General features: G+C 48.3%; 1 protein-coding gene across 1 annotated transcript in view; it reads left to right on the top strand.

Annotated features, from left to right (window-relative positions):
- The first annotated feature begins 2,165 nt into the window (after positions 1 to 2,165).
- PLXNC1 (plexin C1) overlaps positions 2,166 to 20,298 on the top strand; it is a 214,862-nt gene continuing 196,729 nt past the window's right edge. Inside the window, exon 1 of the mRNA XM_068276803.1 lies at positions 2,166 to 3,206. Coding sequence (XP_068132904.1) covers positions 2,307 to 3,206 — 900 coding nt within the window. The 5' untranslated portion in view covers positions 2,166 to 2,306. The remainder of the gene's footprint in view (positions 3,207 to 20,298) is intronic.

The raw sequence follows: 20,298 nt of genomic DNA, 5'->3' as shown, positions 1-20,298 counted from the left end.
GGGACCCAGGTGAGGGAGAAGTGGTCCGACCCCCCTCCCTGCCGCTTAAGCTGGAGGGGGAGCGCAGATGGGGGACCCAGGTGAGGAAGGGGGGGTCCGACCCCCCTCCCGCCACTTAAGCTGGAGGGGGAGCGCAGATAGGGGACCCAGGTGAGGAAGGGGGGGTCCGACCCCTCTTCCCCGCCGCTTAAGCTGGAGGGGGAGCGCAGATGGGGGACCCAGGTGAGGTGGGGGTCCGACCCCCCTCCCTGCCGCTTAAGCCGGAGGGGGAGTGCAGATAGGGGACCCAGTTGAGGAAGGGGGGGTCCGAGCCCCTTCCTCGCCGCTTAAGCTGGAGGGGGAGCGCAGATGGGGACCCAGGTGAGGGAGGGGGGGTCCGACCCCCCTCCCCACCACTTAAGCAGGAGGGGGAGCACAGATGAGGGGCCCCAGGTGAGGGAGGGGGGGTCCGACCGCCCTCCCCGCCGCTGTGCCCAATACCCCCTTTCTGCTCGCTACCCTCTTATGCAGCGTATGCTACGGCGCGGGTCCGCTAGTATAAATAATTTCCAGATGTAAGGGTGAATAGGTGCAGAGCCGTATCATCCACAAGGCAAAATTAGGCAGTTCCCTAGGGTCTGGAGAGAATCTAGGGGCTGGTGGATGCTTGCCCCCTCCAAATCTTACTAAAATAGACAGGTGATCATCAGTGGTGGGCAAAAACTACTATGTTGCCTGGGGCCCTATTTCATCCTTTTCTGCAAAGGGGGAAATTGCCTCAGTGCCCCCAACCACTGCCTGGTACCCACGTGCCCCCAGACCCCCTGGGTGATCTTCCCTAACAACTCCTGAGTCCCCCGGGCCTCTGCATGATGTGTGGCAGGCTGAAATGTAATAATAATTCACCTTTCCCGGCACGTTGCTCTGTACGTGCTCCGTCTTCAGCCCCGCTGCCTGCCCCTTCTTCATGCAGCATATGTTATGCGTAAATACCTGCGTCACATGGAGAAGAGGCAAGCAGCAGGCTGAAGAGTATGGACGGAGCAGCATGCCTTGACAGGTGAGTTATTACAATGCAGCCAGCCAGCCATTCTTAGTGCAGAGGCCCCAGAGACTAGGGACATAGCAGACCTTTGACCTGAGCGACCCGAGCGGTCGCTCAGGGCGCCGGCTTCCAAAGGGGCACCTAGAGCTGGCTATCTAATGGAGGGAGGGCACCTACTCCTGGCTACCTATACTGAGGGCACCAACACCTGGCTACCTGTACTGGAGGCACTGACACCTGGCTACCTATGGGGGGAGACCTACACCTATGCTTGGCTACCCTTGGGGGGGGGGGGCACTGCAGCTATAACACGTGGTTAAAAATAAAATTGTCGGTCGGTGCTGTGCTATCATTCCAAATTGGAGGGGGGGGGGGGGGGGGCATCTGACTGTCCCACTAATTTTATTAATATTCCTGAAAGTTTTCAGCCTTAATTTTTAAGTGTATTCAGAATAATGCACTCTTTAAATCCATTTTGTGGTTATTAGTATTTTTCTACTATACATATGTGATGTGTCACAGAGATCTGAGCATTTGGTGTGATGTACGACTTCAAAAAGGTTAGGAACCACTGCCCTAGGAGGTAACTCAGGAGAGAAGGTGAATTGCATATGGACCTGTGTGTGAAAAGGGGGGGGACACCAAAATCAGGTTTTTCTCAGGACACTGTCAAACCTAGGGCCGCTGTCAAACCTAGGGAGCAGTCAGGGGAGACCACACAGCAAAAGAAGGGGGGCGTCAGCCAGCTCAGAGGCTGACTTTGCTGGTGGGAGAGGGCCCCTAGATTAGCTTTAATCGGGGCCCCCCCTGCCGCTTAAATTGACCCTGTTCACACCATTAGTGTGAAGAAACAAAAATGCAGATTTACCTAAAGAAAATCTGCTGACATTGATAAAGAGCACAAACAGGAAGAAGCAGGGCTTCATTTGTGGCAAAGGGGATAAGAGAGAAAGCTGAAAAATGCAATGATCTGACATATTGCTAAATAAGCAATGTGAGAAAAAAAAATTAAGAACAAAGTAAAGCATGCAAAGAAGGAAACATGTCAATATCATCCTGGGAGGAATATTTTTCTATTTATTTGTCAGTAACACCGAGTATGTCATCACATTTCAACTGAAGAGCACTTTCAGAGTTCAGGAAGTTGCTGCAAATTGGGAACTTAGCACAGTATTACATCTTCTGAAGTGTTAGATTCCTCTTCAATGCCTGTGAGCACGAATGCAAACATCCCCACAACCACTATCTTGAAGGCGGCAAGCTGGGTGACGAGAGCAGCAGGATGTGTCCGCTGTTTCTCCTCAGCATTCTGCTATGTCTTATCATCAGAGATACAGCCACGGAGGGATCCTTCACCTTCAATAGCTCCATTCATAACATTGCTGTGGGAAGCGACCGACTTGTAGTCGCCACTGGAGAAACCTTGCATCTCTTCAATAACACGCTTCAAAGACTACCAGACGGGTATCTTCAGCCTGTTACAAAGGAACACCAACATTGCCAAAAAGGCAAAATCGACTCTGAGATCTACTATAATAAAATTTTAGTCGTATATAAAGATAGTGTGCTGAGTTGCTGGAATACATATTCGGGAATTTGTGGGGAGTTCCGTCTTAGCAATCTGTCTGCTCTTCCACACTGTGCTGAAAATGTTGTCTCCACCAATCCAAAGATCACTGCTACAGGTTTTATTCTGGAATTCAAAGACGACATCTACTTTGTAACTGCCTCAAAACCCACCACAAATGACAATTTAATATCTGTTAGAAAAAAAAGGGGAGATTCTACAATTGGAACTGACGGCAAATCTCTCCAAGGCAAAAATGGCAAATTAGATCTGAATTTTGCTGATGCTGTCTGGTGGGGTGAGAAGAATGCCATCTTTCCTTATTACCTAGCTGATGGTACAGCTGCAAGAGTTGTTGTTGTAGATGTTGAATTGGATCAAATTGCAGAGCCAAAGCCGCTGGCACTATATAACCTGGCATGTGGACCAGACCCTCAGAGAGTGGTTATTTTGTCTTCCTTTGCATTAAACAGGTCTGGAGATAATTTGTGGGCTGCAGTGTTCACTACTAGTAACAGCACTCTGTCTCCAGACAGGACAGCAGTCTGCATCTTTAACTTCACTGCCCTGAAACAAAATGAGTGCAGCTGCTGGGATTTTCAAGAAAAGAGCTGTGTGAGTATTTTTTAACCTACTATATATACTTGTATATAAGTCTAGAAATGAGATCTGACTTGTTAAAGTGAATCATAGGGGGTGACTTATACACATGCACATTTCTAGGGGCGAGTGAAGTGGGGCATTGCCTGGGGAGCAGTGGTGGTGGTGGTGGTGGTGGTGGTGGGGGGGGGGGGGGGCAGCAACAGGGTTAAGCGCAGAATGCACAATGCACATCAGAAGCTGTTACTCTCAACTCCCGGGATCCACAGGACACATGTCCTTCCTCCTACCAGAAAAAGGGGGCTCTCTGGTTACCTAACGAAGGGCTCTCTGAGTCCCTAAAGTAGGGTACTCTCTGGCTGATTAATGGGGGTACTCTCTGGCTACCTAAAGGGGGTAGGGGCTTTCTAGATACCTGTATGGGGGCGGGGCATCTTATACTGAGATGTCTGTATCTGGCTACCTAATACTGCCCCCTCTTGTGGCTACTACCTATACTGAGGTTCTTCATCTGACTACCTAATTTTGGGGGCTCCATTGGCTACCTATGCGGGGGAGGGGCAGCATCTGTCTAATACTGGCGGCGCCTCTGGCTACCTATACAGGGTGGGGGGAGGAAACAGTAAAAAAGTGTGCATGTGGCAAGTGGACTAATTTGGCACCGCCATAAGCGGCAATAGAAAATATTGGTATTTGAGCTCTGGAGCGGAAATGTAGGCGTCTGGTAAATAGCGGGTGGTGCTACAACACAAATGCCAATATATTTCGGCACCCAATATTTTACCTTTTTTTTCTGTGGATGCGATGTGATCACAACATCTGGGGGGTTGCTGTTAGTTAGGTAGTGTGTGCGGTGGGAGTTTAGGCATTATTTAGGTAGTGTGTGCAGGGGGGTGCGGAGTATAGGTTTAGGCAGGTAGTGTGTGCAGGGGGGGTTAGCTTTAGGCATTAGGTAGGTAGTGAGTGCGGGGGAGGGGGGAAGTTTAGGCTTTAGGCAGGTAGTGTGTGCGGGGGAGGGGGAAGTTTAGGTTTAGGCTTTAGGCAGGTAGTGTGTGCAGGGGGGAGTTTAGGTTTAGGCATTAAGTAGGTAGTTGGTGCAGGGGTGGAGGTTAAAGGGTTAGGCGTCAGGGGAAGGGTTCAGTGTAAGAGTAGGGTTAGGTTTGGCCATAGTAAAATATTGGTATTTAATATCGATATGATACAGTTTTATAGTAAAATATCTGTATTTAATACCAATGATTTACTATCGGCCTTACTACGAACCCAAATTTCCAGGCACCTTTAATTAACGAATGGAGCCCGGAAAACATCTGGCTTACTAATACTGGGGCCTCTGGCTAGCTATATTGGGGGCTACTTAATACTGTGGGGGGAACCTCTTGGACTGCATCACAATAGTATGCCTAAGTCTATGAAGAGGGGGCAACAATTATACACCCTACACAAAACTCCAAAAAATGGGCTGGACAAAATTATTGGCACCCTTTCAAAATTGTGGATAAATAAGATTGTTTTAAACATGTGATGCTCCTTTTAAACTCACCTGGGGCAAGTAACAGGTGTGGTCAATTTAAAAATCACACCTGAAAGTAGATAAAAAGGAGAGAAGTTCACTTAGTCTTTGCATTGTGTGTCTGTGTGTGCCACACTAAGTATGGACAACAGAAAGAGGAGAAGAGAACTATCTGGGGACTTGAGAACCAAAATTGTAGAAAAATGTCAACAATCTCAAGGTTCAAGTCCGTCTCCAGAGATCTAGATTTGTCCACAGTGCACAACATTATCAAGAAGTTTGCAACCCATGGCACCGTAGCTAATCTCCCTGGGCGTGGACGGAAGTGAAAAATTGATGAAAGGTTGCAACACAGGATAGACCGGATGGTGGACAAGCAGCCCCAAACAAGTTCCAAAGAAATTCAAGTTGTCCTGCAGGCTCAGGGAGCATCAGTGTCAGCATGAACTATCCATCGACACTTAAATGAAATGAAATGCTATGGCAGGAGAACCAGGAGGACCCCACTGCTGACACAAGGACATAAAAAAGCAAGAGTACAGTTTGCCAAAATGTACTTGAGAAAGCCCAAATCCTTCTGGGAATCCTTCTTTCTTGTGGACAGATGAGACCAAGATAGAGCTTTTTGGTAAAGCACATCATTCTACTGTTTAACAAAAATGTATTGAGGCCTACAAAGAAAAGAACACAGTATCTACAATGAAATATGGTGGAGGTTCAATTATGTTTTGGGGTTGTTTTGCTGCCTCTAGCACTGGGTTCCTTGAATGTGTGCAAGGCATCATGAAATCTGAAGCTTACCAAAGGATTTTGGGTCGCACTGTAGGGCCCAGTGTCAGAAAGCTGGGTTTGCACGCGACATCTTGTGTCTTCCAGCAGGACAATGACCAAGTGGCCAGCAATGAGTCCAGATCTAAATCCCATTAAACACCTGCAGAAAGATCTTAAAATGTTGCAAAGGAAGAGTGGTCCAAAATTCCGGGGTTGTAAAAAGCTTATTGATGAATAAAGCAAGTGACTGCTTTCAGTTATTTTTTGCAAAGGGTGTGTAACCAAATATTAAGTTAAAAGTGCCAATAATTTTGTCCAGACCATTTTTGGAGTTTTGTGTGACATTATGTTCAATTAGCTTTTTTTCCTCCCTTTTTTTTGTTTTGTTCCAATACACACAAAGTAAATAATCGTGTGTGTAGCAAAACGTGTTACTGCAATACTTTTCTGTGAGAAATACTTGATTTTCTGGAAACATTTCTGTGTGTATAGCAAAACATGTGTTACTGCAATACTTTTCTGTGAGAAATACTTGATTTTCTGGAAACAATTTTGAGGTGCCAACAATTTCAGCCATGACTGTATATACCAGAGTCGTGTTCAGGGTTTTACACACCTTATTATTGCCTTTGTGTCTCTGCATTTACCTGCTTTTTTGGCACTTTTAATAGCTTTTTTTGAAACCTGTAAAAACAGAAATGCAACGGAATGAAAAAGTCACACCACACGTGAAGCATTCAGTCAATTAAAAGTAGGCTTTACTGCCTCTGTTAATGCACGCGTTATACAGTAACCCACTGCATGCAGTTGAAAATTTAGCCACTGCGGGGGACCAGAGGATCGTTCCAAGATGGCGTGGGCACAGGGCGGCTGCAGGGGGTTGGTAGAAATCCTAGGTAAGTGAATTTTTTTTAGCTTCACTTAAGTTTAGCTTTAAAGGACTTCTGAGTAGAGATGGCCCGAACAGTTCGCCGGCGAACTTCCGGGGTTTGCTATCGCGGAGAACCGCAAACTTTACTGGAAGTTCGATTCGCCCCCATAGTGCACCATTAGGGTCAACTTTGACCCTCTACATCACAGTCAGCAGGCACATTGTAGCCAGTCAGGCTACACTCCCTCCTGGAGCCACTCCCCCCTTATAAAAGGCAGGCAGCGCCAGCCATTTTACTCACTCGTGTGCCTGCAGTAATTAGAGAAGGGACAGCTGCTGCAGACTCTCATAGGGAAAGATTAGTTAGGCTCTTGTAGGCTTCTTAGCCTAGTCCTTGCTGATTCTTATTACTAAAATAGCACCTCACATCAGATCTTTTGAGAGCTAATCTTGTTCTTGTGATTTATTTATTTATTTGTGTGTGTGTGTGTGTGTGTGTGTGTGTCCCACTGACACTTGTGTTGCATACACAGCCTTGATAATTCATACTGTGTGTGCCACTGCCAGCAGCCCCTAAGTGCAAATGTCCCAGCCATTCATCTCTCACTCTGCATTTTGCCGCTGCTATTCCCTGCATTGTGCACCCACAGAGGAAAGCGTGCTGTTGCCCATAGCAACCAGTAGCTCGGCTGCCCGGTGTGTGCAACATATTGCTGTGCAGCTGCATCTTCTGATTCTATTACGACATGATGGGGGGGCCCAAATCAGTTACTTTGCTTAGGGCCCCATTTAGCCTTAATCCGGCTCTGCTGCCAGGCCCAGCACATTCAGTGACTACCTGTGTGTGTGACAGGTGCACATTTTAACCACTTCCCGACCGCCGTATGTACAATTGGCGGCCGGGAAGTGCACCCCGCAAGGACCGCCGTATTGACAATTGGCGGCGGTCCTTGTAGGGGCATGGGCGGAGCGATCGCGTCATCAGTGACGCGATCCTCCGCCTCCGCCTGGCGCCGCTCACCCGCCGCAACATCCCACCGGCCATACGGAAGCGCCGGCGGGATGTTAACCCCGCGATCGCCGCATACAAAGTGTATAATACACTTTGTAATGTTTACAAAGTGTATTATACAGGCTGCCTCCTGCCCTGGTGGTCCCAGTGTCCGAGGGACCACCAGGGCAGGCTGCAGCCACACTAGTCTGCACCAAGCACACTGATTTCCCCCCCCCCCCTGCCCCAGATCGCCCACAGCACCCATCAGACCCCCCCCTGCCCACCCCCCAGACCCCTGTTTGCACCCAATCACCCCCCTAATCACCCATCAATCACTCCCTGTCACTATCTGTCAACGCTATTTTTTTTTTTATCCCCCACCCTGCTCCCTGCCCCCTCCTGATCACCCCCCACCCCTCAGATTCTCCCCAGACCCCCCCCCCCCAGACCACCCCCCCTGTTTACTGTATGCATCTATCCCCCTGATCACCTGTCAATCACCTGTCAATCACCTGTCAATCACCCGTCAATCACCCCCTGTCACTGCCACCCATCAGCCAGCCCCTAACCTGCCCCTTGCGGGCAATCTGATCACCCACCCACACCAATAGATCGCCCGCAGATCCGACATCAGATCACCACCAAAGCGCAGCGTTTACATCTATTCTCTCCTCTAAACACCCACTAATTACCCATCAATCACCCCCTATCACCACCTGTCACTGTTACCCATCAGATCAGACCCTAATCTGCCCCTTGCGGGCACCCAATCGCCCGCCTACACGCTCAGATTGCCCTCAGACCCCCCCTTATCAATTCGCCAGTGCAATATTTACATCTGTTCTCCCCTGTAATAACCCACTGATTACCTGTCAATCACCTATCAATCACCCATCAATCACCCCCTGTCACTGCCACCCATCAATCACCCCCTGTCACTTCCACCCATCAATCACCCGCTGTCACTGCCACCCATCAATCAGCCCCTAACCTGCCCCTTGCGGGCAAACTGATCACCCACCCACACCAATAGATCGCCCGCAGATCCGACATCAGATCACCACCCAAGCGCAGTGTTTCCATCTATTCTCTACCCTAAACACCCACTAATTACCCATCAATCACCCCCTGTCACTGCTACCTATCAGATTAGACCCCTATCTGCCCCTAGGGCACTCAATCACCCGCCCACACCCTCAGAATGCCCTCAGACCCCAGCCCTGATCACCTCGCCAGTGCATTGCTTGCATCTATTCCCCCCTCTAATCACACCTTGAGACACCCATCAATCACCTCCTGTCACCCCCTAGCACACCTACCCATCAGATCAGGCCCCAATTTGCCCTGTGTGGGCTCCTGATCACTCGGCCAATCCCTCAGATCCCCCTCAGACCCCCTTCCGATCACCTCCCCAGTGCATTGATTGCATCTATTTTCCCCTCTAACCACCCCCTGAGACACCCATCAATCACCTCCTGTCACCCCCCTAGCACTCCTATCCATCAGATCAGGCCCAATACAACCTGTCATCTAAAAGGCCACCCTGCTTATGACCGGTTCCACAAAATTCGCCCCCTCATAGACCACCTGTCATCAAAATTTGCAGATGCTTATACCCCTGAACAGTCATTTTGAGACATTTGGTTTCCAGACTACTCACGGTTTTGGGCCTGTAAAATGCCAGGGCGGTATAGGAACCCCACAAGTGACCCCATTTTAGAAAAAAAGACACCCCAAGGTATTCTGTTAGGTGTATGACGAGTTCATAGAAGATTTTATTTTTTGTCAAAAGTTAGCGGAAATTAATTTTTATTGGTTTTTTTTCACAAAGTGTCATTTTTCACTAACTTGTGACAAAAAAATAAAATCTTCTATGAACTCGCCATACACCTAACGGAATACCTTGGGGTGTCTTCTTTCTAAAATGGGGTCACTTGTGGGGTTCCTATACTGCCCTGGCATTTTAGGGGCCCTAAACCGCGAGGAGTAGTCTAGAAAACAAATGCTTCAAAATGACCTGTGAATAGGACGTTGGGCCCCTTAGCGCACCTAGGCTGCAAAAAATTGTCACACAGGTGGTACCGCTGTACTCAGGAAAAGTAGTATAATGTGTTTTGGGGTGTATTTTTACACATACCCATGCTGGATGGGAGAAATTTCTATGTAAATGGACAATTGTGTGTAAAAAAATCAAACAATTGTCATTTACAGAGATATTTCTCCCACTTAGCATGGGTATGTGTAAAAATACACCCCAAAACGCATTATACTACTTCTCCTGAGTACGGCGGTACCACATGTGTGACACTTTTTTACACCCTAAGTACGCTAAGGGGCCCAAAGTCCAATGAGTACCTTTAGGATTTCACAGGTCATTTTGCGACATTTGGTTTCAAGACTACTCCTCACGGTTTAGGGCCCCTAAAATGCCACGGCAGTATAGGAACCCCACAAATGACCCCATTCTAGAAAGAAGACACCCAAAGGTATTCAGTACGGAGTATGGTGAGTTCATAGAAGATTTTATTTTTTGTCACAAGTTAGCGGAAAATGACACTTTGTGAAAAAAAACTATTAAAATCAATTTCCGCTAACTTTTGACAAAAAAATAAAATCTTCTATGAACTCACTATACTCCTAACGGAATACCTTGGGGTGTCTTCTTTCTAAAATGGGGTCATTTGTGGGGTTCCTATACTGCCCTGGCATTTTAGAGGCCCTAAACCGTGAGGAGTAGTCTTGAAACGAAAATGACCTGTGAAATCCTAAAGGTACTCATTGCACTTTGGGCCCCTTAGTGCAGTTAGGGTGCAAAAAAGTGCCACACATGTGGTATCGCCGTACTCAGGAGAAGTAGTATAATGTGTTTTGGGGTGTATTTTTACACATACCCATGCTGGGTGGGAGAAATACCTCTGTAAATGACAATCTTTTGATTTTTTTACACACAATTGTCCATTTACAGAGGTATTTCTCCCACCCAGCATGGGTATGTGTAAAAATACACCCCAAAACACATTGTACTACTTCTCCCGAGTACGGCGATACCACATGTGTGGCACTTTTTTGCACCCTAACTGCGCTAAAGGGCCCAAAGTCCAATGAGTACCTTTAGAATTTCACAGGTCATTTTGAGAAATTTCGTTTCAAGACTACTCCTCACGGTTTAGGGCCCCTAAAATGCCAGGGCAGTATAGGAACCCCACAAATGACCCCATTTTAGAAAGAAGACACCCCAAGGTATTCCGTTAGGAGTATGGTGAGTTCATAGAAGATTTTATTTTTTGTCAAAAGTTAGCGGAAAATGACACTTTGTGAAAAAACACAATTAAAATCAATTTCCGCTAACTTTTGACAAAAAAATAAAATCTTCTATGAACTCACTATACTCCTAACGGAATACCTTGGGGTGTCTTCTTTCTAAAATGGGGTCATTTGTGGGGTTCCTATACTGCCCTGGCATTTTAGGGGCCCTAAACCGTGAGGAGTAGTCTTGAAACGAAATTTCTCAAAATGACCTGTGAAATTCTAAAGGTACTCATTGGACTTTGGGCCCTTTAGCGCAGTTAGGGTGCAAAAAAGTGCCACACATGTGGTATCGCCGTACTCAGGAGAAGTAGTATAATGTGTTTTGTGGTGTATTTTTGCACATACCCATGCTGAGTGGGAGAAAGATCTCTGTAAATGGACAATTGTGTGTAAAAAAAATTAACAAATTGTCATTTACAGAGATATTTCTCCCACCCAGCATGGGTATGTGTAAAAATACACCCCAAAACACATTATACTACTTCTCCTGAGTACGGCAATACCACATGTGTGGCACTTTTTTGCACCCTAACTGCGCTAAGGGGTCCAAAGTCCAATGAGCACCTTCAGGCTTTACAGGGGTGCTTACAATTTAGCACCCCCCAAAATGTCAGGACAGTAAACACACCCCACAAATGACCTCATTTTGGAAAGTAGACACTTCAAGGTATTCAGAGAGGAGCATGGTGAGTCCGTGGCAGATTTCATTTTTTTTTGTCGCAAGTTAGAAGAAATGGAAACTTTTTTTTTTTTTTTTTTTTTTCACAAAGTGTCATTTTCCGCTTACTTGTGACAAAAAATAATATCTTCTATGAACTCACTATGCCTCTCAGTGAATACTTTGGGATGTCTTCTTTCCAAAATGGGGTCATTTGGGGGGTATTTATACTATCCTGGAATTCTAGCCCCTCATGAAACATGACAGAGGGTCAGAAAAGTCAGAGATGCTTGAAAATGGGAAAATTCACTTTTTGCACCATAGTTTGTAAACGCTATAACTTTTACCCAAACCAATAAATATACACTGAATGGGTTTTTTTTTATCAAAAACATGTTTGTCCACATTTTTCGCGCTGCATGTATACAGAAATTTTACTTTATTTGAAAACTGTCAGCACAGAAAGTTAAAAAAATCATTTTTTTGCCAAAATTCATGTCTTTTTTGCTGAATATAATAAAAAGTAAAAATCGCAGGAGCAATCAAATAGCACTAAAAGAAAGCTTTATTAGTGACAAGAAAAGGAGCCAAAATTCATTTAGGTGGTAGGTTGTATGAGCGAGCAATAAACCGTGAAAGCTGCAGTGGTCTGAATGGAAAAAAAGTGGCCGGTCCTTAAGGGGTAGAAAGCCCTAGGTCCTCAAGTGGTTAATACCCATTACTGCATATACCTACCTGTTGTTCACAGTTCACCCACCTACCTACGTGAGTTGAGCGCATGCAGTGTCACTGTGCCTGTCCGCTACCTGTCTGTGTGTGACAGGTGCACATTGTAATACCCATTACTGCATATACCTACCTGTTGTTCACAGTGCACCCACCTACCTACATGAGCTGAGCGCACGCAGTGTCACTGTGCCTGTCCGCTACCTGTCTGTGTGTGACAGGTGCACATTGTAATACCCATTACTGCATATACCTACCTGTTGTTCACAGTGCACCCACTTACCTACGTGAGCTGAGCGCATGCAGTGTCACTGTGCCTGTCTGCTACCTGTCTGTGTGTGACAGGTGCACATTGTAATACCCATTACTGCATATACCTACCTGTTGTTCACTTCAGTGCACCCACCCACCTACGTGAGCGCACGCAGTGTCACTGTGCCTGTCCGGTACCTGTTTGTGTGTGACTGACAGGTGCACATTGTAATACCCATCACTGCATATACCTACCTGTTGTTCACAGTGCACCCACCTACCTACGTGAGTTGAGCGCATGCAGTGTCACTGTGCCTGTCCGCTACCTGTCTGTGTGTGACAGGTGCACATTGTAATACCCATTACTGCATATACCTACCTGTTGTTCACAGTGCACCCACCTACCTACATGAGCTGAGCGCACGCAGTGTCACTGTGCCTGTCCGCTACCTGTCTGTGTGTGACAGGTGCACATTGTAATACCCATTACTGCATATACCTACCTGTTGTTCACTTCAGTGCACCCACCCACCTACGTGAGCGCACGCAGTGTCACTGTGCCTGTCCGGTATCTGTTTGTGTGTGACTGACAGGTGCACATTGTAATACCCATCACTGCATATACCTACCTGTTGTTCACAGTGCACCCACCTACCTACGTGAGTTGAGTCCATGCAGTGTCACTGTGCCTGTCCGCTACCTGTCTGTGTGTGACAGGTGCACATTGTAATACCCATTACTGCATATACCTACCTGTTGTTCACAGTGCACCCACCTACCTACATGAGCTGAGCTCACGCAGTGTCACTGTGCCTGTCCGCTACCTGTCTGTGTGTGACAGGTGCACATTGTAATACCCATTACTGCATATACCTACCTGTTGTTCACAGTGCACCCACCTACCTACATGAGCTGAGCGCACGCAGTGTCACTGTGCCTGTCCGCTACCTGTCTGTGTGTGACAGGTGCACATTGTAATACACATTATTGCATATACCTACCTGTTGTTCACAGTGCACCCACTTACCTATGTGAGCTGAGCGCATGCAGTGTCACTGTGTCTGTCTGCTACCTGTCTGTGTGTGACAGGTGCACATTGTAATACCCATTACTGCATATACCTACCTGTTGTTCACAGTGCACCCACCTACCTACGTGAGCTGAGCGCATGCAGTGTCACTGTGCCTGTCCGCTACCTGTCTGTGTGTGACAGGTGCACATTGTAATACCCATTACTGCATTTACCAACCTGTTGTTCACTTCAGTGCACCCACCTACCTACGTGAGCGCACGCAGTGTCACTGTGCCTGTCCGGTACCTGTTTGTGTGTGACTGACAGGTGCACATTGTAATACCCATCACTGCATATACCTACCTGTTGTTCACAGTGCACCCACCTACCTACGTGAGTTGAGCCCATGCAGTGTCACTGTGCCTGTCCGCTACCTGTCTGTGTGTGACAGGTGCACATTGTAATACCCATTACTGCATATACCTACCTGTTGTTCACAGTGCACCCACCTACCTACATGAGCTGAGCGCACGCAGTGTCACTGTGCCTGTCCGCTACCTGTCTGTGTGTGACAGGTACACATTGTAATACCCATTACTGCATATACCTACCTGTTGTTCACAGTGCACCCACTTACCTACGTGAGCTGAGCGCATGCAGTGTCACTGTGCCTGTCTGCTACCTGTCTGTGTGTGACAGGTGCACATTGTAATACCCATTACTGCATATACCTACCTGTTGTTCACTTCAGTGCACCCACCTACCTACGTGAGCGCACGCAGTGTCACTGTGCCTGTCCAGTACCTGTTTGTGTGTGACTGACAGGTACACATTGTAATACCCATCACTGCATATACCTACCTGTTATTCACAGTGCACCCACCTACCTACTTGAGTTGAGTCCATGCAGTGTCACTGTGCCTGTCCGCTACCTGTTTGTGTGTGACAGGTGCACATTGTAATACCCATTACTGCATATACCTACCTGTTGTTCACAGTGCACCCACCTACCTACATGAGCTGAGCGCACGCAGTGTCACTGTGCCTGTCCGCTACCTGTCTGTGTGTGACAGGTGCACATTGTAATACCCATTACTGCATATACCTACCTGTTGTTCACAGTGCACCCACCTACCTACGTGAGCTGAGCGCATGCAGTGTCACTGTGCCTGTCCGCTACCTGTCTGTGTGTGACAGGTGCACATTGTAATACCCATTACTGCATTTACCAACCTGTTGTTCACTTCAGTGCACCCACCTACCTACGTGAGCGCACGCAGTGTCACTGTGCCTGTCCGGTACCTGTTTGTGTGTGACTGGCAGGTGCACATTGTAATACCCATCACTGCATATACCTACCTGTTGTTCACAGTGCACCCACCTACCTACGTGAGTTGAGCCCATGCAGTGTCACTGTGCCTGTCCGCTACCTGTCTGTGTGTGACAGGTGCACATTGTAATACCCATTACTGCATATACCTACCTGTTGTTCACAGTGCACCCACCTACCTACGTGAGCTGAGCGCATGCAGTGTCACTGTGCCTGTCCGCTACCTGTCTGTGTGTGACAGGTGCACATTGTAATACCCATTACTGCATTTACCTACCTGTTGTTCACTTCAGTGCACCCACCTACCTACGTGAGCGCACACAGTGTCACTGTGCCTTTCCGGTACCTGTTTGTGTGTGACTGACAGGTGCACATTGCAATACCCATCACTGCATATACCTACCTGTTTTTCACAGCGCACCCACCTACCTACGTGAGTGCACGCAGTGTGATATACCACACCGTGCATACTTGTTAACTGCACCTGTGTGACTGCACATTGTATTAGTCAAGTCAGTGCATACCTTTCACTTCATCTCCCCCCCTCCTGATATGGACAAAACTGACAAAACAGGTAGAGGAAGAGGTAGAGGCAGACCCAGAGGAAGGCCACCCAGCAGGTCTGTGCAAGGTCGGGTTGATGTGATTTTGCGCGGCCCTGGCCCAAAGTACAGTGCTCAGAAGAAGGCACGTCCCTTCAACTCCCAAGATTGTCATGACGTGGTTGACTATTTAACACAGAACACCTCATCTTCCACAGCCACCAGCGCTACTACAAGCACCACATCCACTGCATTTGACACTTCACAGGAGTTAATTGGTGGGGAATTAACTGATTCACAGCCATTATTGTTACAACCAGATGAAGGCGCTAAGCAAGTTACACCACCTCTTATGTCCGAGTTAGGCGGCGACACTATGGACGTAACGTGTGAGGATGAGGATGATGAAGTACCTGCTGTTGGTGCAGTTTTGGAGGTGTCTGAGGCAAGCGAAGCTGGGCAGGACGATTATGATGATTACGATGATACGGATACCACGTGGGATCCTAAGAGACAAAATGACCAAGGGGACAGTTGAGAGGGGGAGCCAGAGAGGAGTAGGAGGAGACGAGTTGCTGAAAGAAGCAGGGGGAGCTCGTCATCAGAAACTGCTGGTGACAGTGTCCGGCGCCAGCCAACATGCCCTTCAACGTCAACTGCTGATGCCACCATAGTGCCATCACACCAGGGGGGGCTCAGCAGTTCGGAAATTTTTTAGTGTGTCCTCCCTAGCAATGCCATCTGTTCTCTCTGCCTCCAAAAATTGAGCCGTAGAAAGGCCAACACCCACGTAGGGTACTGCCTTTGAAGGCACCTGCAGAAAAGCCACAAACTGCAATGGGAAGAGCACCTGAGCAAAAGCAGCACACACAAGCAAAGCCACCCTCCTTCTCCTCTTCCTCCTTCAGGTGCAGCATCTTCAGCCGCTTTCTCCCTTGCACCTTCACAGCCACCCTCCTCCACTCCGCCTCTGCCATTGAGCGGTTCCTGCTCCTCTGCCCACAGCAGCCAGGTGTCCATAAAAGAAATCTTTGAGCGGAAGAATCCAATTTCTGCCAGTCACCCCCTTGCCCGGCGTCTGACAGTTGGCTTGGCGGAACTGTTAGCTCGCCAGCTGTTGCCATACCAGCTGGTGGACTCTGAGGCCTTCCGTAAATTTGTGGCCATTGGGACACCGCAGTGGAAGATGCCAGGCCGCAATTATTTCTCTAAAAAGGCGATACCCAAACTGTACCGTGAAGTTGAGAGGCAAGCGGTGTCATCTCTGGCACACAGCGTTGGGTCAAGGGTCCACCTGACCATGGATACCTGGTCTGCCAAGCTCGGTCAGGGCAGGTACATAACTTACACAACCCATTGGGTCAACCTGGTGACCGCTGACAAGCAGGGAGTACGTGGCTGTGCAGCGGACCAACTTGTGACACCTCCACGGCTTGCAGGCAGGCCTCCTGCCACCTCCTCTCCTGCTCCTCCTGCTACATCCTTTTTGCTATCGTCCTCCTCCTCCTCCTTGGCTGAATGGCAGTTCAACTCTACTGGTGCTGCGATCTCCTCTCCAGCTACACAGCCCCATCTCCCCAGGGAGTATGCTGCATGTCAGGTACTACAGTGTCCATCTTAGACATGTCTTGCCTCAAAGCGGAGAGTCGCACTGGACCAGCTCTTCTGGCTGCTCTTAACAAACAGGTGGATCAGTGGCTGACCCCGCACCAGCTGGAGATCAGCAATGTGGTGTGTGACAACGGCAGCAATCTCCTTTCCGCTTTGAATTTGGGAAAGCTGACACATGTACCCTGCATGGCACATGTGATGAATCTAGTCATTCATAGATTTTTGTCAAAGTACCCAGGCTTAGAGGATGTCCTGAAGCAGGCCAGGAAGTTGTGTGGGCATTTCAGGCGGTCTTACACGGCCATGGCATGCTTTGCGGACATTCAGCGGAGAAACAACTTGCCGGTGAGACGCTTGATATGTGATAGCCCGACTTACTGGAATTCGACCCTGGTCATGTTCCCTCGCCTGCTAGAACAGGAGAAAGCCGTCACCCAGTACCTGTACAATTACAGTAAAAGGACACAATCTGGGGAGATGGGGATGTTCTGGCCCAACAACTGGACACTGATGCAAAATGCATGCAGGCTCATGCGGCCGTTTGAGGAGGTAACCAACCTGGCGAGTCGCAGTGAAGGCACCATCAGCGACTTGATCCCATACGCTTACTTCCTGGAGCGTGCCGTGTTTAGAGTGGTGGATCAAGCTGTGGAGGAGCGTGAAGAGGAGCAGTTATGGAAGGAACAGTTGTGGGAGCAATTTTCATCAGAACCAGATGTTTCCTCAACATCTGCAGCAGCACAGAGGGGGGTGGAGGAGGAGGAGCCATGTGGGGAAGAGGAGTCAGACTTGGATGATGAGGAAGGTGTTTCTTTGGAAGAGGAGGAGGAGGAGGCGGCGGCAGAAGAACAACCGCAGCAGGCGTTGCAGGGGGCTTGTGTTGCTCGACGTTCCCGTGGTATTGTTCGTGGCTAAAGGGAGGAGGAGGACTTACCTGATGTCACTGAGAAAGAGCAAGAGGAGATGGATAGTACGTCTGGATCCAACTTTGTGCAGATGGCATCTTTCATGCTGTCCAGCCTGTTGAGGGACCCCCGTATAAAAAAACTCAAGGAGAATGAGCTGTACTGGGTGGCCACACTACTAGACCCTCGGTATAGGCACAAAGTGGTGGACATGTTACCAACTCACCTGAAGGCAGAAAGGATGCAGCACATGCAGAACAAGCTGGCAACTATGCTTTAAAATGCGTTTAAGGGTGATGTCACAGCACAACGCAATAAAGGTACCACTGCCAGTAATCCTTCTACCATGTCTACGCAGGCAAGGACAGGATGCTCCAGCGATCTCATGGTGATGTTGGACATGCGGACATTCTTTAGTCCAACGCCTCGCCTTAGCGCTTCCGGATCCACCCTCCACTAACAGTTCTCAGGGTTCGATTCCGGTCCGGAGTGGAGTCTGTACGAGATCATCGATCCCCGGCCTCTGATTGGCTGGGGAGCACCGTCCTCTCATAGGCTGATGCTTATGAGAGGCGGAACAGGACGGATCGCCGTCCTGTTCCAATTCTGCTGATGGAGGGTAGGAGGGAAGGGGAGGGAGGAGGGAAGGGGAGGGAGGAGGGAGGGAGGGAGAGAGAGCCTGGGGGAAAAAATAAATAAACAAATGGCCACAGCGATCGGACCCTTCCGGCGGCTTGTCCCCTTAGGGACAAAAAAAGGAGGCGAGTCCGATCGCTGGGCTCCATAGCTGGGCTGTGCAGGAGGCTGAAAAGCCTGCACAGCCCAGTACTGCAAAAAATAGCCTGGTCTTTAAGGGGGGTTAGCACTGTGGTCATCAAGTGGTTAAACTGAAGCTTGTATGTTCAGGAGATAGCACTGTCTCATCACACACCAAGAAGTAAGGACAATACACAGAGCTCTGGAATTGTGACTGTGTGTGCAGCAAAGCCGAGATACTTCGGAGCAGGAGAAATGATTTATTTTGACATGCAGCCTCTTATCTCTCTCAGGTCCTGCTGCCCTGTTATCCTTCTGATTTTTTATCGCCCTAGGCCATGGCCTTTGTGGCCTTTCCAGAAATACGGCCCTGGACTGGTATAAACCATAAAACACAACAGTAGAGAGTAAAGCGTAGTCAGGTTCAGGCCATAGTCGTGCACGTAGTCAGAGGTAACGAAGTACAGAGTAACTAGGCAATATCGTAGTCAATAAACAGGCAGGGTCATACACATAAGTCAGATGTCAGTCGAATTGGAAGGATCAAACAATAGCGAAGTCAGGGACAGGCCGAGTCAAACACGTGTATCAGATAGCAGTGGTACAGTAGGACAAGACAAGAGCGAGGTCAAGAGGCAGGCAAGAGGTCGGTACACAGATGAATATACAATATGATGTTACTAATATAATATTACAATATGATAATTACAATACGATAATATTACGAATAAACTACAAAATAACAAACACTGACTAACTCGAGTGCATACATATTGTGCGTCTACACAATATATAAATGTAGCTCAAAGAATAGCTAACTAGGCCAAGAACCAGCGTACTGATTAGTATCAAGGCTAACGAGCAAGTTAATACTCTGGCCTTAAATACCCAGGATGCAGAGCAAAAGCCCAGCCCCCAGAAATGACATCACCGCTGACACCCCATCAGACACGCCTCCTCAGCCTATGAAGGCTGCTCTGAGCTGCGCGCGTCCTGCCAGAAACCACACACCGACCCACATCTATAGGGGAGCCGGGGATGCCATCATTCTGATTCACATCTACAAGGAAGCCGGGGATGCCTTTGAACAAAGAGGAAGAGGAAGCTTCCTCCAGCTGCTCCAAACTATAAGAGCAGCCTGCAGAGACCACACCAGGCAGTGGCGTAACTAAACATGATGGGGCCCCATAGCAGCATTTTTGTGGTGCCATCATATCTAGGCACTCTTGAGCAATACTATCTGTCCCTACCCTATGGATATGTGTTGATTGGTCAATTTACATTCTCATGCAATGCACACTGTGTGTAGTCCATGAGCCCTGAGACACAGTCAGAGGTTAGAGCAACAAAGCAAAATTAACAGTAAACACATCAAGTACCATCTGGGCCCCCTCTTCTCCAGGGCCCCATAGCAGTTGCTATGGTTGCTGTGGCTATTGCTATTCCCCTGAGTCACCAGGTAAGTTTGTTACACTCGCCTTGGAAGTCCTTTAAGGCATAACACCATATCTATGGGTGGCTGATGATCAGGCCGTGTGCATTGTGTGTCGCATATAAAAGGACCCTCTGATTCATCCGGTAGTAAGGCTTGAACATTTTTTACAATCCACAATCACTGCGTTGACATACAATTAAAATGGGTTAACTTCTTGTGGAATGCCTCATACTATATATACCAACAAGTTACAACACTGAATATAGCGGTCAGTGCCACCAACAGAAGATTAAAATATAGTCCACTATAACAGCAGTCCTTAACCACTTGCCGACCGCCCACTGTAGATTGGCGGCGGCAAAGTGGCAGCCCCAGGACCACGTAACGCAGAATGGCGTCGGGTCCTGGGACACTGTTTTGCC

Source organism: Hyperolius riggenbachi, chromosome 3 (genome assembly GCF_040937935.1).
Source record: "Hyperolius riggenbachi isolate aHypRig1 chromosome 3, aHypRig1.pri, whole genome shotgun sequence".
NCBI classification, from domain to species: Eukaryota; Metazoa; Chordata; class Amphibia; order Anura; family Hyperoliidae; genus Hyperolius; species Hyperolius riggenbachi.
Note: the sequence above shows the minus strand (reverse complement) of the source record. Positions and strands in the feature narration are given on the sequence as shown.